The 18,590-nt window shown below is 35.5% G+C and overlaps 1 protein-coding gene across 1 annotated transcript in view; it reads left to right on the plus strand.

Moving 5' to 3' along the window:
• Positions 1 to 18,590, plus strand: part of LOC125699269 (transcription initiation factor TFIID subunit 4-like) — a 132,557-nt gene that overhangs the window by 58,185 nt on the left and 55,782 nt on the right. The window contains exon 13 of the mRNA XM_048958647.1: positions 8,035 to 8,091. Coding sequence (XP_048814604.1) covers positions 8,035 to 8,091 — 57 coding nt within the window. The remainder of the gene's footprint in view (positions 1 to 8,034; positions 8,092 to 18,590) is intronic.

Consider the following 18,590-nt stretch of genomic DNA (forward strand, 5'->3'; position numbering starts at 1 on the left):
GTTCAGAGATAAAATTTTGTCTGTTATTAGAAGACCTTTCCATTTGCAAACTTAAAAACAACAGCAACAAAAAAAAAGCCAACCCAACAACAGGACCTGACTTGCTAATTTCAGAAAAATATTTCCCAATTTGGCTGTTTTCATTTTTTTTTTTTTTTAATCTGTTGTTTTCTTTCTTAATTTAAAATCATTCACATTTTTAGGTATTCCACAATTTTCCACAGAAGATATATATGCCCTTTAAATGTTTAGATGGAAGCAGAGACACTTTTCATTTTTAATGCTTTTTTTTGTATTTAATTTTCTACATTGAATGAATACATCTTGATGAATCACACTTTCTTTCTCTGTATCTCTTTTTGTTTGTTGCTTTTTGAAGTCTTTCTCTTTTCTCTCTCTCTTTTTTTTTAATGGACTTTGAGAGAATACAGTTCTGTAGTCTTTAGTTTAAAAGCATTTCACTAACTGGGCAAAGTCACATGCAAGTTGATCTAAGGCTGGATTAGATGTTATCACTTCCAAACTTATGATGCCATGTTTTCTGGATTCTTTTTCTTATATCTTGAGTCAATGTTATGTTGACTTCATGGGAGTTTTAGGAAATAAATACATTAAGTTTGATTCTAATAGATTATAGAGTGAATTCAAATAATTACACCAAAAAACATTGAAGAAGTCTTTTACATGACTTGAAGAAATCATTTTCATTAACATAATGCACATGTAAATCAGCTTTATAACCAGACAGCTGGGCATAAAGACAATTTATACTAGAAAAAATATGTATGACAAAAAAGGAACAAAATCACAAAGTAACTGTGGAAGAAAAATGCTGATTTACCAGCATTAATGTTTAGAAAGAGAAATTGAAGATATTGTGAAACCTTTGAAAGGTGCTTATGCGGTGCTGGGATTTAAGTGTTAAATGCCAGCTTTGAATTGAACGTAGAATGATAGCATCTGTCCTTTCAGGAGCACGTGTCTGCTCTCTGCCGTGCTGTTCCCATGGATTGACCACCTGTTTCAAAACTCACATAGAACATATTTGAACATGCTGTGCCAAACTCACAACTTCTTATTCTAAACAATACATTGTTCGTTATCTCCTCAGACTCTAGGTTGCTGCTGAAATGCAGGGTGCTCTGTACATCAACAGAGAGCTCTTGTGATCTTTATTTTGAATTCCTACATACTGAACCCTTAGCCAGGATTTTGGTCTTTCTGGTCTTTTTTCACATCCTTAGTTGTTTGAGGAGATGGAAGGCTTTGTGGAGAGGATGCAGTAATTGCAATGAAGCAGTTATTAAATGGACACAGTTAAAATCTACCTCATCTGCTCTGGTAACAAATGCTACAGACCAGAAAATGTTTCATGTCTGTTTGTGGTATGCTGATTACTATTTGTGCCTGCAAAGAGGGTAATGATTAAACTGGTTCTGGAGACTGAAATACCTCTTATGCAAAGAGATTGTTTCACAGATCAGGGCACCTTTGTCACCTTGTTAGTATGGTGTATTTAAAAGTTAGAAACCTTGGGATTTTAAGATGAAATTTCTGTTTCTGCTTATTTTTCTGTAAGCACTTAAATCTAAAAATGATATATATATTAAAAAAAAAAAAACAACCAACCAACAATGTAGAAGCTACTGCTGCTTAATGTGCCTTTTAGACAGTGATTTTTTTTTTATCCTGTATGTGTTTTGGCACGCTATTTTGCAATGTTTGTTAAAGATACTCAGCGGAATAATTTTAGAAAAAGTTTTGAAATTGCCTGCTAGTGGTACCTAGTCTGTTGTATAAGTACGAAACAGCATATACAGGTTTAACTTGCTGAGTGAAAGTTCTTTTTAAGTATTTAGTTTGTGAAGCCTCTTTAGCAACCAAGTCCACGTGTTCATGAAGAATAAGATATTGAGAAAGGAAATGTTGTCTTCTGATTGACCTGCAACTGTATTGTCAGCTACTACTGTAAGATATGAGTGTAGAATTCATGAGTACCCTGGTGGGGTGGATTTTGCTGCAGGAGGTGGCTTGGGAGGAACGAGAGATAAAGTCAGATGGAGAGACCAAAGAAAAAGTAAGGCTTCAGAAACTTTTTAAAAGTTATTGCAATATACTGTTTATTTTTAATTAAACACCTAAAAAATTTAAACTGGACTTCTACTTTGAGGACTTTGCATCATGTCTAATAACATGTACCAACCTAGAATGTGTGGCCCAAAATATTTCTCTAATTTACCTTCTAGTGATACTTTTTCTAATTATAGTGCTTAAAGATGATATATTGGTCCCCAAAACTGTCAGATCTGCAGTTGTCATCTGGTGGAACAATTCCTGTTTCACCAGATGTGATGATTTAAATACAGAAGCTGTACAGGGAGGTGCTACAGCTGCCTCGATTATCATTACTTTTGGATTTTCTTCCTGTTACGTAAATCATAGGGTAAAGGAATAATGACACAAGGAAGGGCTATCTTGTGTGTATGTATACATACACGTATGTGGAGTGCAGTCTCTTTAAATAAACTATTTTGGAGAATCACTTCTTTCTCCTTGTTTGTTTTCCTAATAAGTAGCCACTGGCCATTATTTCCATTGTGTGCAGAAGCAAAGGTCTTTTGAATCTGTCTTTGGTGGTTGATATGGGAAATCAGAAAAGAAGCTAAGGGAAGTTTGAAGACAGCAGAAAGGTCAAAAGCCAGACTGAAATGACTTGAGGAGCTTACCTTTACATTTGATGTGGTGTTTGTTGTGGTGTGTGGACTTTCTGAAAACACACAGCACATGTCTTGCTATAGTAAAAGATGCTTTCAGAGTGATTCATCCTTGCTGCTTTCATGGCGATTTCCAAAATCTGGAAAATGTAGGTTGTGTGTCAAATGGAATGAGGTTCTGATTCGAGTGTAGTAACGGAAGTATTTCTGGCAGCAGAAAGGAGTTTGTGGTTTACTATCAGTGCTCTGTATTAATAACACAGGCCTGTCTAGTTTTGGGTTTTAAAATATAACTACAGTTATCATAGGAATGTGGCCTTTATTCTGTGAACGGTATCAGTAAGCAAACTGAAGAATTGCTTGGTGATGTTTGCACAGTTAAGCAGCATTTATGGATGATGGAGATTTTGATAGTGCAGTAGGTTGAAGGTGCTTTTTTTACCTTGTGGGTGCTTTCTTATTGGAGAGAGATGGTTGAAATTTGGCTGTGCAGATTCCCTTACACAGCGCTATCACGTGCACCTCCTGTCATTACTTGAAGGGCCCATCTCTCTGAGTGAGAGATGAGTTCAGTTGTCATGCCAATTTAATCCTTTCCTTCTCTTCTGAGACTACAGTGGATGTAATGCAGCTTTTTGTGAGATGAAGCACTTTCTGAACTGAAACTTGTAACTCAATTCCGATGAGAGGAGAGCAAAGAGTGAATTATTGCGTTGAGATAATTTTCTCAATTTTAAAAAAATTTGTTACTTCAATTTTAATGATTTTAAAAATGAATCTTCTTTTAGACCTGCACTCTTGCAATCTTCCTCACTGTGGTCGTAGCTCAAAATAGGGTTTTACCCTCAGCTATGCTGCTTTTAACTCTCACTTTTTATTAACAAAGCTAATGTGAAAGCAAAGTGTTTCATGTTGCCAATTTAATTTCTTTAATTAAAAGTGAAAGTTATAAGCTGGTACAGCCGTGGGTGAAGTTCTAATGTCATCAATGGGGAAAAATAGGTTTAAAATTGAAACTGTTGGCACAGCGGTGACTCTCAATAGTACAGCACCTGCAGTTGTGATTCTTCACTTTATTTAATGAAAAAATATGAATTGGAAGAATTAAAGACTCCCAGGACATGTACTGGGAAGGGGGAGAAGAGGTGTGAGCACCTTAACTGGGATCAGACTTTGCTGATCAGGCAACAGTCAAGTATTTAGGAATGGAGACCCTGAGAGTTTTTCAGAGATTTAGCCGATGGAAAACATCACAGTTATTCTAAATCTAAGAGAAACCTTTTTTTGTTAGTGGGGAAGAAGATGTAACAATAGTGCAACTTTGACATTGCAAATGACAACAAAATATGGGATAATGGTCCTGGTTCAGAGCACCAGAAGGAGTGTTGTTCTGCTTACCTGCACAGATGCAGGTGTCCTTCAGCTTTAAAAATAAGTGTTGCCTTATTACATCGAAGTCGGATAGATATTCCTTTAAAAATACTTTTGATTTCTAATGTAAGACAATTGTAAGAAATATGAAGTCCGCTTCTTAAAACTGCACTGTTATGTGTGTAATTAGGTGTCTGTTTCTGTGGCATTATTCATTAGCACAAGCAAGGAGAAAAGCTGAGGTTTGGAACATTAGTTTGGTAACATGTAAATGTAAACATGTAACCCCATGTTTCTAATATGCTTTGAATGCACACATTTAGCATGTGCTGCTTTTCATACTTTCAAAGTCTGATATTTCCATAGAGCTAATGTGATCTATGCAGTTTTCAGATAAATAAGATAGCAAGTTCTCTAACACAAAGCACTTTCGTTGTTAACAATTAAAATATCAGCCTGTCTGGTCTAATGAAAGTAGCTTATGTTTGGGAGAAATGTTAACAAACCTGGCTTAGTGGATGCATTCTCAGTAGGAGACATCATTTAATGTATTTAAAGGTATGTTATCTGGTTATGATCAGTCCTAGGTTTCTCTAAAATTAGTATGGGAAGCAAGCTTGCTTCTAAGGATGTTTATTCACCAACATGAAAATATATTGCATAAATCCAGCTTTCATTATTTACAGATATTATGGAGATGAAGAATAGAGTGAGGGAAGGAAAAGAGTCATGATGAACTCTTTGGAAGTGTTTGGGTTGGGGGGTCTGTGACTGGTGGGTGTTTCTGAAGCTTTAGAGGAAACATGGAGGAGACATTTGTGGCTTAAAAGATTTTGTGAAAATTCTTTCTTCTTACAAATCAATTGAGATGCAGCATATTAATTTTTGAAGGTTAGTGGTAAAGGAGAAAGGAAGACAAACTCAACAGAATGAGATGAGTTGGTAGAGAAAATTGAAACTAGAATTAAAAGAAAGGAACAATTAGCTAGTAGCTTGATGAAAGTAAGTGTGAAGTATTAAAGTAATTGGTGAATAAAAATAACAGGAGAGATGCAGGCACTGCAAGAGCTGAATAGCCGCAAAATTGTTCAAATTCTTCAGAGGAAGCAAAAGATGCTTACGTGTGGAATGGAGTGTAAAGAGAAGCCAGTGACATTTTTAAAGCTTATCTAGCCACCTCTATTAAGTTTGACATTTTCGTTTGCTTCTATTTGCTTTAATCTGTGTTACATCAGCATTGGAGAAGCCTTTTGTGAGTTACATTGGATCATAAAATGAAGAATTAATGCAATTGTTATTGCTAATCCTTTTTCTTTACCTCTAACACATTTTAATCTTTGTATGCTGCTTTTATTTCACTGGCTTGCTGATTTTCAAGCTGACAGTCTGCAGGAACACATTTTATTTTAAACAATCTGTTGGAAAAACCCTACTAGCATTTATTTAAACACGTGCACAGAAAAAGAAAAACCCAAAAAACAACAAACAGAAAATGACAGTTGAAATTCCTTAATTTTATTAGTATGGTACTTACAACAGAAATGACACATCCAATATAAAGTTGAAATTCTACTTACTTGAAGCAAGAGCTAGCTTGAGCTCCTTGAAAAGAGCATTTCATATGGGTTAAAGGAATAACCAGAAACTCACTGCATTATCCTGAATGTAAAAGTAGTTCTAAACCCACTTTTTAGTCTGGGTTTGATATCTGACATCACCTGGCATTTTAAAACTCCATTAGTGATGAATTTTCTGTTTTTTATGTCACTCAGCATCTGAATGCTCATTTTCACCTATGTAGCAATTTGTTATTTTTTGTGTAAAAGGTCTGCTATCCTGATGTCCAGATCTACTTTTATTTGGTCAGTTCCTGAAAACAAACAAAGCACAGAAATCTTTAAATGTAAAAAAATAAAAACAAAAAACAAACAAACAAAAAAAAACCAACAAAAAACAAACCACTTTTTTAAGAAAACTTGCAGTTTTCTGAATTTTTCCTTCACTGATGGGGACAGGAAATGTAGATGTTACTTTGTATCTGTTGCTTTGATTTTTTTCTCCCCGTGTCCCTGAATGTAACACAGATCTGGTATGTTTTCCAGGATTCTGTCACTTTCTTATAGAAACTTGGTAACATTATTAGAAGTCTCAGCTTGATTCTCTGAGGACTCCATGCTTTCTCCTTCAGCTGAAATGCTTTTAACTTGTGCTTTGCATTTGGCAAATGATTCAGCTTCATGTAGTGGTATGAATACACTTTGTATTTCTGTACTCCCTTCTCTGCGAGATTCAGAAAGCAACAGAAGTTCATTGTACTTCTATAAATTTATCATCAAAAAGTCATGAAAGAACTAAAGCTGATTTCCCAAACACGACACTGGAGAAACTGAGGCACACAGTGATTGAACTGTCATCAGAAAATGACAGAGCAAGGCCCTAATTCAGCCTAGATCTTAAATACTGAAGTCTGTCTCCTAGAGAAGGAACTCATCGATCTCCCCCCACCCTGAATAGGTATAAACATAGTCAAGTTCCAAGTAATTGCTCCACTAAATAGAGTCCCAGCTCTCTGGCGTATCCATGTATTTAATGAATGTGTCTTTTTGTTCTTTAAACAGTAACTAGATCAGGTTGTCTGCGTTCCTGCATTTTTCTTTTTGTCTGACCACAACACATCAAAGGAACCTGTCTACATAAAGTTGTTTCTTTCTTTGTTGGCATAGCTATAACATGAGAGTCTAATTCAGTAATCAGCTCTCTACAGTTTTTGATATCTCATTGCTTTACTACAGACACTATCCTGTCAAACTACCTTTTATGTAACAGGCACAAAATCATTGGTAGGTAGCACTGGAAAATGCAGCTAACACACTTGACTCTTGCACAGTGCACATTTTCTAAAAATCTCCCGACTGTTTAGTTTGAGTTTTCTTTACCATTTGTGTTGTGTGTGCCATATTAGCAGAAAAAAAATCTCAAATAGAAATAAAAGCACAAGAAAAGGGTAGAGAAATCAGTCATTGTTACTCTCACTCTGAAATGATGACGAGACTCTCCAGGTATGTCCACAGTATCACATCTTGCCTACCCTTAAAACGTATCTTCAACTGTTTGGTTCATGTATTTGTCACTTGTGAACGTATTACGAAAAACTCAAACAAAAGGAGAAAAAAAAAAAAGAGTATGTGTAGGTTTACAGTTTAATACTCTTCTCAAGTTTCAGGTCTGTCTTCAACCTTGAGAGGCAGAGAAAGGAGAGAGTAAAGAAAGTGTTCTTTTAGGAGTTATGTAAACAGCATCAATTTAAATCTGAAATAAAACAATAAAATCTTTCAAGTACCAGGGACAACAGTTTTTTTGTGGAAATTGTAAATACTGACAAAAAGTACAATTAAAGAAGTGTAATCCTGCATGTGTATCTACCTCTGTAATTTCATACAAATTGTATTGTCTTTATTTCAGAAGGTTTGTTGTTTGGAAGAATAGCATTAAAACTGTTTCCAGCACATTCTCTACCAACAGCTGAAAAAAAAAAAAGAAAAAAGTTGCAAACAGTAAATAATTGTAAAATAACTCCCTCACTCACTGACAATTAAATTGAAAAGATAGATATTGGGAAAAGGTGTCAGTTCTGCTCTCTGACGCTTTAATTTGTTAGTATTAAGTAATTTAAATCTGTATGGAAACTTTAGAATTGAAAGATACATAGAGGTGTTGGTTCTGTTTGTTTTTAAATTTAAATGCCAAGTAGATTCTGCTTACAACTGAATATTTAAGTCTTTTTGGTGAGACCCGTGCATTTGAAATTGCACCTCTGTGAATTTAAGTATCACATATTTGACACCTTGTATCTTGTGCCTCTTTCTTTGCTATCTTTTAACTTCCACAGATGAGGGGTTCTTAAACCATCTGTTAACCTTTTTTCCCCTTTTTTTTTTTTAACATGTAGAGTCGCTCAAGGCAAGAGGACCCAGAGCAAGCTAGACTGAAACAAAAAGCAAAGGAGGTAAGCAGAGCTAGAGATCATTACACTTGACATTTCAAGGCTTGAACATATTAATTTTTTATGCCTTGCTACTTGTATATCGTTAATAAAAATCTGACTAAAAAACTTTTTAGGATGTATTTGTTGCTTTGCCTTTGATCTTAATGTTTGCAAACTAATACATTAATACATGTGAAGCCTAAGGAGATTTTATAAGAGAACATTTCCATACATTACACTTTCATTTCCATTTTAGGTAGCTCTAGCTTTTGTTGGGTTGTTGATGACAGCAGCATTAGATTTGGTGCAGAATATATGCCTTTGTCTTTTTAAAATGTCACTTTCTTAGAAATTTGTTACTTAACAGTTCTGTTCTGGCAACAGTCTTTCAAGTAATGTGCAGAGAAGGACTGGCAATTACAGTGTTGTTCAGTGTACCATTTACTCATTGTTCTAAATTACAGTAATCTAACAAATATAAAACAATTTCAAGTTTTGATATGTTATTCTTAGTATACCTTAATATGCTGTAAATGAGCATGGCAATCCTTTGCTTGAGACATCTTACACCTTAGGATCAGTTTGTGACTTAAATCAATTAAGAAGACTAAAATATATCTACGAATGGAAAGTTGTTCCTATCAAAAAGAAATTAGCATCATATTGAGCAAACTGATGCTTTTTTTTTCTAGCTAAGTTATTTGGATATATGCATTAGAAGGTAATAATAATACATTAGAGGGTAATACATACAGAAGAATGCATATAACACTTTTTTTTTTCTATTGGCCTGTTCTTCCAGTTTAGTTTCCCTTTTGGCAGTATTCTATAGTTCCCGTTACATATACAGATTTTTTTATACATGTAGCAGAAAAAAAAAAAAAATCAAGTTAACTTTCATTTATCTCCTTCCATTTATGTAATTATAAATCTTGTAAACTTAAAGCCATCCAGTGTTGGAATGTCAAGCTTTCAAATGAAACAGATTAAATTATTTGGTAGGAGAAGATACAGGATTTGATACTATTTGAGCTTAGTAAGCAGCCTGTATATGCAAAGGAAATTGCTTCTGAAAATATGTGGAAAATAATTGTTGGCTGGCAAGGCTTGCATTTGAGCTGAGGACTAAACTACCACACTGCTGGAAATGAAAGCAAGCTAGAAATAAGTGCATTTCTGCTGTGACAGTATTTCCACTCATTGCAGTTCTTCATAACTGGAAACCTGAGACAGCAAAGTAAACAACAGGGCTAGAAAATACATTTTCTAATAGAATAAATTATTGGCTCTCTTTATAGCTGTGATGGAAGATTTGTGTTCTAGCCAGTGCTCTTGCTTTTGGTGTAGCTGCTGGAATACCTCTCCCCTGTATGAAAATCTGGTATTTCCATTTAAGCTGCATTTCTTACCCACTAGAGGGAGTGACAGAGTGCTGACATGTGAATAAAAGCATGTGTATGAAATGCATTATAAGTAATTGTAATACTGGTATTATTAAAGACATAGCAAGTCTTGTGGTTTGGTGATAATCTTATTAGAAATGTTTAGGCTTTATGATTTTAGAGAAGTAGTGTTCCTGGAAATGCTAAGACGTTTTGAGTAAATGCAGAGCGAACAGCAGGATTTTTATTTGAGTGCTGTACTCTCTTCTATTGTACATTAGTCCTGCCTTTTTTCCCACCCTTCTAATGAAAGTGTGTAATTTGCTGGCACCTTGCCTCTCTCTGAAGTTTAATTTTATTCTACATACTTGAAACCATAAGAAATTTAGGCACGTATCTGTTTTTAGTAATTAGAGTTCTATGGCTCTTCAGCTGTTTTAGCGATTTTTACATAAAATATTTAAATACTAAAAAATTGAAACTAAAACTTGTACAAAAGAAGTTAATTAGGAGGCATTACTTGCAGAGCCAGGTCTTATTACAGAAACCAGACGTAACAGCCAGTTACTTACGTAAATAGTCAGGTTTCACTCACACACAGATTAGCACTGTTATAGTTAAGTCAGTGCAACCCACTCTTATTTCAGTTTGATTGACTTATTTTCCTTTAGCATTAGCCTGTTTTAAATGGATTTGAGTGAAAGCAGGAGGAAAATGCACCTGCATTCTTTCACACTTTTAAATTAGTCCAGCTTTCTATGGTTTTTCCAGTGCACATTACATGATTTTAATGGTAGACTTACTTAACAAACTTGTAAAACACATTTTCCATCCAGACTCTTTCAAGAAGCTATTTACATTGTTTGTAACAAATTCTGAAATATTTAACTTGTAGTATAACTTAATGTAAGAAATAGAATCATTTATCTACTTCATATTCCATGACTGAATCTTTTAAAATTAAGTTTTAAAAAAATATGCTAAGCTGACTGGAAGAATAGAAAGTCACAAATATAAGTTAAAGAAAATGTCCCTAATTTCCATTCAGAAGGTTCATTAAATAGGACATAAAACAGGCCATATAACTGATTGATCCAGATTAGAAATAATTGAGTCAACACCTAGCAGTTAATCATGTGAATGACTTGAAAGAAAGACAGAGGAGGTAAGATCCTAAATATCCTATCTGTCATGAATATTTTTCTGCATGTTCAGTATCTGTTGGCCAAAAATCTTTTAAATTAAAAGTGAAGTAGCTGAGTGCGTTGATCCCGAAAGATTAACTTGGTTAAAATCTTTGTGTCATCACCAACCAAGAATATTGCATAATAATAAAAACTTAAACCAGACACCATAAATGTCTGGGCGTGTATCCAGGACCTAGATCAGCTTAGATAACACTCAGATGAATCTGTTCTCAGATGTACTTGTTAACCATGCAAGTGAAATCAGAAGCCTGTTGATATTCATAATGGAAGCCTTACTAATTTCACAGGGAGACAGAAGGTTGTCCACTTACCTTTTTACCCATGCAGGTATCCCATTTTTCTAAAGTTTAATAGTGTTTTAACAGTGATTTTTAAGTGGTTGCTGCTGTGACTGTTACGCTGGTGAGGAGCTTTGGGAGTACCCAGCTCTTGTGTAAGCAGACCAAAGGCAGGCTTTTCCCATACTCTCCACATCATTGTGGTGCTCATTCCACCTGGGTGCTGTCATCCTCCTTGTCTTTTGTAGTAACTGACTTATCTGTTAAGTTTTTAGATTTTGAAATGCATCCTTTGCTGAGGTTTGTACACAATAACATCTGGACTGTTAGAGCCATAAGGTCCTTCTCTCATCTGAAAACACTAGTGAAGTGTGTATGTATTGTGGAGATCACATGATGTATTTTGTAGAAATTTAAAATCATAGAACAACTTTTATTGGAGAAAGTACTGAAACTCTAGTGTTATGTATGGAATACTTCTATTACAAAATCAATTTTACTTTGAATAATTTCTTGTCACCACATCAATACCTCTGTAGCAACTCCATAGGTGTGGTTTCTTGTAAAAAAAATAAAATAGTATATTGTAGTCATTCATGCTTTGAAAAGGCATTACTGAAACAAGAAGCAAATGAAAAGGATTTTGTTTTGTGAAGTTTTTTTTTCACTTTAGCAAAAACAAAATTCTTAAAGATTTTACAAGTAATGCAGTGTCTTTTGTGATGAGATGTCTCAAGTTTTCTGTTGCACCATGCCTGACATAAAAGTATTCAAAAGCAACAATCTTAAATGATTTCTTATAAAACCTTTGTTGAGAAATTGAGCTTTTTAACTGAAGTTTGAATTAAGTTTCCATTTAGCTGTGTAATCCACCCGAGGATCATAAGATGCAAAGGAGTAATGAAGAATGTGATAGTAATGAAGTAATGAATTACTGCAACTGAAATACTGCAATATTCCTGAAGTTATAAAGTTGTTTTAGTGACTTCAAATATCGATGCTGAACTTGCATCTCAAAAAGAAGCAATCCTGTCTGTCATCAATTAAAATACTTTCAGGAAAATCCTGCTGTTATTCAACTTACTGCTTTTATGTGAAATATATTTTTTACTCATGAGCAGAGATTACTTCTGATGAACAGATATTATGATAATGGTCACAAATTCTGATAACTGGAGTTGATATGAGCTTCTAGGAAGAACAGGAGAGGAACAGCTGATGAAGGCATGATTTGTCTATAACCAATTTATAGTTTATTAGTTTAAAGATAGTGGATATTGACAAAGTTCAGCTGTGTTTCTGAGGATAAGGTATTACCCCACCATGAATTCTGAAGTACTTCAGAGCTTCATGCAGTTGTAGTCTTACTGTTCAGCAGAACTCTTTTGGTAAAACTGAAGACCATGATACTTCCAGCCTGTTTCCCTGAGCTTGGAGCAGAAGTGATGGCAGGTGTTTGGCTGAAGGTGAAGTGTGGTGCTACCAGTGCTATACAGAGTCAGAAAACTGAGTAATTGGCAAAGGAAAAATAAAGCCAGGAAATCAAGGGAATGGCCATAATACTTTCCAACTAAGTAAAATTGTTTTATTCTTGCTTAGGTAAAATTTATATATATTAGAGTTGAGTCAAGGACTAGGTATTTTTGTTGTCCTTTTTTTCTGACCTAGCTCTGACCCAAGATTACCTCATTATTCCAGCACAAATCTAAATTAAATCCAATCCTGTCCAATATAGTAATTTCCTTGCTCAAAATCACTTTGTTGGAGTTCTTTAGTGATGCACGACTTTAGTGCATGCAGTACCTGGTTCTTGTTTGCTTTTTACAGAGGAAAAAAAATGAAGGAAAAGCTCTGTTGTGCGACTGCTTGTAACTAGCATTATGCAATGAAATTCTCTTTTACTTATGTACATGCTAAATTTATGGTCTGTCTTAACAGCCTAACTCTATATTTGATACCTTCTATAATAAGCCAAGAACGCTAATTCACTAATTATTATCTAGAAAATCTTAGAACTTTGTTAGGCACCGTTGCTGGAGTTGCATACAAATTAGAACGTGTTGCACAAGAAGGATCATCAGTATCTACTGATGTGTTTTGCTACTTCATGAGGACCCCTGTCAGACCTGAGTCTTTGTATTGAGTGCTTATGAACAGTGCTGAAAGACGTGGCGAATGGGGACTAATGCAAAAAAAAAAAAAAAAAAAAAAAAAAAAAAAAAAAGCAACAGGTAATCAGAAGAGGAGATAGCAATGAGAAGGAAAACTGTCTAGTCAAGCATTATTCATTACTTACCTGGTGTGTAGTGTTGTGGTAGAAGTGTTTCTAAAAGAGGTGTTTGAAAGGGCAGTCTTCAATTTAACACAGCAGCACTGTGATATCCTTAGATTTTGCATGACAAATGTATCTGCTCTGATGCAATCTGTTAGTTGAGGCATTAGCAGCTATGTAGGCAAATGAGTTACAGTATTTTTCTTACTGAAAGGTTCCCACGTGGTTCTCTTAGAATTTGGGAACACAGAACAAATAAGTTGCCTATGTTTGTAAATGTTAGCTTTCCTTTTCTAGATTCTTACTTATTACGTTTCCCAACAAAATGTTACATGTGTACCTGATTTTCCAGCAAAACTAATGAGGAAGATTTGAGACTCGTTCCCAAATTGAAGTTTAACTTTGTTCTGAAACACACTTTGTTTATATTAGGATATTTCAAAACAATGCAACAGCCATTACAAATAGTGCTTTACCTGTTGTGTTTTACTTTTTTGAAAAGCTGAAAAGGAGACGGGTATACAGAGCAATGGAGCTCTGTTTCATAGGTTGTTGTAACAAGCAGTCTGTCATTATGAAGTAACAGGACTACTTAAATAGAAGTATACAGAACCTGGGCTTATCACAGGATGAGCTTACTGCAAGGACTCTCCGATGCCGGAAGAAGCTTTTTAGAATCTCACCAAAATAATTCAGTAGAAACTTTCTCCTGTAAAATGAGTTTTCTGGAGGTACTGTCTGATTTTTCCTTTGCAGGAAAGAAACAGTGCAATTTTCAACTCTTCAGATCCCCTGCAATTTTCTTTCTGTGTCTGGAGGAAAAATTAATGCTTTTGCATTTTGTGGCTGCGTTAAACAAGGGAGTGGTAGCTAAAGGGGTGGCAACCCCTCTGTTTGTAACTGCTTCTGGGTGCGCGGACTGCAGAGCTCAGAGAACAGCAAAGGCAACAGTTTTCTTCCACCTTTGTTGTGTGAGGTTTGCCGTAAGGGTGGTTTGGCTTTGCCTCTGCTTTGTATTAGTGATGGCACCCAGAGGTTCTGTGAGAGGCAGGGAGGAATGCATTCAGCAACACTTCCTCCTCCGAAACATTTTTACATTCTTTCTTGTATTTGAATATATATGTATGTAGATATATATCAGATCGATTTCCTAGAGGAGGGCATGAAGACTGAATTTCCAGTTCTTTTTCCAGTGGTATTTTGTCTAAAATGGGTCATCTTCAGGGAGAAACAAGAGTGCTTAATTTGTGACTGTCACAACTTAAAAAAAGAAAAAAAAGAATTCATTTCAAGCAAGATGTGAATATGAAAAAATCGCCGAACTGTTTTATCTAAACTGCAACAGATTTACTCCCCTGCTGATCTGGAAAAATAATAGTGCTTTAGCTTTTAAAATACAGTTGCCTATTTAATAAGTAGAGGGCAGCAAATGTCAGCTATGTCTGGTTGTCAGAACCTGGAGAGGTTACTGGGAAGACAATACAAATTATGAGCTATTTTGGTCCCTTCATCAAGTCTGCTCTGCAATACTGCAGCTTGCAGGGAGGAGAGGTCAAGGTGTACTTAGGCTCCAGCCTGCAGGGCAAGTTTTCCCCCATTCTCTGTATGCACGTTGGTTTCTTGCTCCAAAATAAGCCCGAATGAGGGCTTTAATTCTGCCGCTGAGCTAACATGTTTGTAAGCCCTGTTTGGCAGCCTCCGAAGGCCTGAGGCAGCACACAGCTGCCAGCTTTCATCTGCCCCCAGTTCCTCGGGGCGCTCCAGTCACATGGCGTGACCCGCGGCAGTGGAGACGCACCTACTAAATCTTCTGTTCCTCTGCCCACTCAGTCTGGGTACTGCACATTGCACCGGCAGCAGGCAGCTGGCCATCAGCAATCAGCTGCATACCTCCTGCTGACAAATCTTCCATTGCTTTTTTTTGTGCGAGACCCACATCTACTCCCTGTTGTAGTCAGGAAGAGCATTTGCATCTTCTCTCACTTCACAATGGAAGGCCCTTGTTTGAAGTGCGTATGCTTGGTGGAATTTACTGCATTTCATAAAATGTATGATGTTTCTAGCCTATTAGTGGGAAATGAAAGAGTTTATACAAGCAAAGTTAAATTTGGAACTGTAGTGATAACATTTTTAAAAGGATAACCTTAGCCTTCCTTGCCTGTACATTTTTGAGAATCGTGAAGTATGTGATACTTTTGTGCATCTCTAAGTAATTTATAAGATAAGCAAGGCTAACTTTCACAGGACTCTTATACAAGCAGTAATCTGGTTCTGTAAGTCTGCTTTGTGAAGTTGTGCTGTAATTTTCTTATTTGTCAGCATCTCCTTTCAGAGCGTGCATGCTAGGATGTGACAATTTATCGTTATGTACATATATGTATAAATTATGGAGCAATCTGAGCATCAGTTTCGTTGTCACTGTCAGGTGGTTTGTTGTGATTGAATTTTTACTACTGAATTTTCGATACAGTTAACCTAGCGTGAAACATGTCAGTTTTGGCTTAGTAAATACTGAGCGTTTCTGTCCATGGCTGGAGTGTGTGTGTGTATATACATATGCACACTTTTCTCCTAGGTTACAAGTCAGATCAGGCTGATCAGTAATAGAGAGAGGACATGAAAGCTGTGTTAACATCTATTGCCTGATTTTAATTCAGTCTTTTATCAGAACGCCCTTGTTAGCCTGTGGAAGAGTCTGCAAATAGTTGCATCATCATAGCTGAATAAAAAGATACTGCTCGACATATTCTACGACTCATTTCTCTCTCTGATAGTAGTATATTTAAAAATTAAAAACTAAAAAGTGTTACTGCCATTTGTGATGAAAGCAGTATGTTTTTTTTCCCTCAAGTGTGTGTTTACCAAGGGAAGATATGATTCTCTCTAAAATGTCAACATTTAAAAGGCCTCATTGTGTTTTTGTTGGTGAGTTTGTGATTAACTTCTACGTTTTTATGGAAATGATGAGGAAGTTCTGAATCAGTTTTTTGTGGAATGTGAAAGTACGTTATAAGTTTGTGCTCGTGAGTTTCCGTACACTGAAATGCCAGAGTTTCACTGGTATCTTAGCATTTTGTAGGATTTAAGTGAAACAAGTTGAAAAGCAGTCCAATGCAACTGCAGCTCATAGGTTCAGTATCTCTGCATAGCCATGTGAAAATCTGCATCAGGAATTGGAAATACAGAGTATGTTTCCTTACACTTCTGCATTCCTTCCCTTTATAACAGGTATAAATCTCTTTATATTCACAACGAACATTTGGGTTCTTGAAATCAAAACATTTAGATTTTTGAAGAGCTCTCTTAATCTTTCTTGACGTAAGAGTCTTAAATTTTGTAGGGATTTTCACCATGTATGTCTAAATGTGGTATTCACATGTCAAAGTGAATGAAAATCTGTTTATTTCCTTAAAAAGTTAATAATAATGATAATAAAACTACCCTGGAAGAAGTGTTCACATCTGGTAAACATGTCAGGCAAGGCAAATAGGCTTTAGGGAAGTCATCAAAAACAAAAAATGGGGGATTAGACTGAATCTGGTCTATTAATTGAGAGAGAGAACATTCACATTACAAGGAAAATAATAACAGATTGAGAATATTTTTCTGACATATATATAATTCTGACTATTTCTTTTTGAATATTATTTTTAGTTGTAGTTTTTTTTCTTGATCTTTAAAAAACAAAAACCGAAACACTTGGAGAAACTTCTAGGATGTTTGTTCCTCCCCCTGAAACTAATTTGATCTTTGATATGCAGTTGCTTTTACTTTTCTACTTGTTAGTTTAAAAGTAAATGATGAGGTGGAATAAGTGTCCTGTTAGCCCTACTGATGTATAGTTTTACATCAGTAAAGAAAAGAGCTATTTTTAGGACTGTTTAAATTCTGGAAAAGTTAGGTGTCTGTTTTCTCCAGGAGACCTTATTCTTGATGCAGCCCAGCACTTTGTGCCTCTAGTTGACAGCTATCAGCTCTGGATATGTATGAGAGGTCCCCAGCATGGGAGATATATGTAGGATATCTGTCTAATTAGGACAGGTAACAATAAAAAAGTTATTGAATATATGTTACTGCTACAGTTTATGCTGCTGTTTAATTCTTTCATTAGATCACTTTCAGCTTCCTATTTTGAGGAAGTCTTAAGTTTTCAGCAGTCAGCAGAATCATTTTCTCTTTTAATAATGGTCTGTTATTAGCAGTTGCTAATTTTTCCTTCTTGAGCACAGCGTTCAGGAGGTCTATTGGTTACTATTGTGAATCAGAAAACAAAAATGTGGCATAATTTTTTCCCTCTTGGAATACGAGATGTCACTAGGCTATCCTTCAAATGTTTGCATCTTATAGCCATTTATCCTTTTTAATAATCTGAGGTGATACAGAGCTGCATGGAAGACTTCTAAAGAGCGTGAAGCGACACTTGTCAACTCTATAAACTACTCTCATTTAGTCTCGGGTAAAATCTTATTTTAGGATGGAGATGTCTGGCTCGTACTAGAGATTGTACTCCTCAGAGATGGGTAATTTGAGGTCATGAGAAACTCTCTGGCAGGGTTGTCTGAGAACAGACATTAATCCCAGTTTTGTCAAGGTTTAATCTCTGTGCAGAGATAAAATATACTTTGCTGTTGAGTTAAACCTTTGTGTATGTTGTGTGCACACAACGGATCAGTAGGAGATGGTGGGGTTTCAGTAGTATGTGATTGTGCTCTGCCCATTCTTTTTAATGTTTTGGGTATAGACAAATTACAATATCTTGTGAACAGTAGTATTATCTAAAATGTATGTTTCTTAAATTTATCATCCATTTATTACTCCAGAATGATTACAGTTTATGATGTGTTTTGTGATCTGCCCAGCTGTAAATAAATAAATGTATGTCTCACAAATATTCTCTGGTAATTATAACTGAGGCATTAAAAATAATAAATACATTAATAACATATATATATATATATATATCCTTATCTATCCGTCTGTCTGTATGGAGAGATTGTCTCTTGTTAGCATTGAGGTTTGAAACACAAAACCTCTAAATGTGGTGTTCCGGTGGAGAAGGAAATATCTGGCTTAGCAAGCTAGATGTCATTTGGAAACGTGGAGGTGGTGTGATAGATCATGTGCTAAATGGTAGAATAACCTGACTTTTTTGTCTAAAGGATTATTATTTTTATCCTGCCTGCATTTTAGTGAATTTCCATCACTTTTAAAGTGTGTTCCTAACGTTTAAATTATTGGAAATTGAATTCTTCTTTGCCACTTTGCTGCAACACTGGAATAATAAATCTATTGACATCAGTGACATATTCAAAACAAACAGAATTTGCCTCTCTGATATTAAATATAATCTCATATCAAAGCATCCCCTGTGAACAACTGT

Source organism: Lagopus muta, chromosome 12 (assembly GCF_023343835.1).
Source record: "Lagopus muta isolate bLagMut1 chromosome 12, bLagMut1 primary, whole genome shotgun sequence".
NCBI lineage: Eukaryota > Metazoa > Chordata > Aves > Galliformes > Phasianidae > Lagopus > Lagopus muta.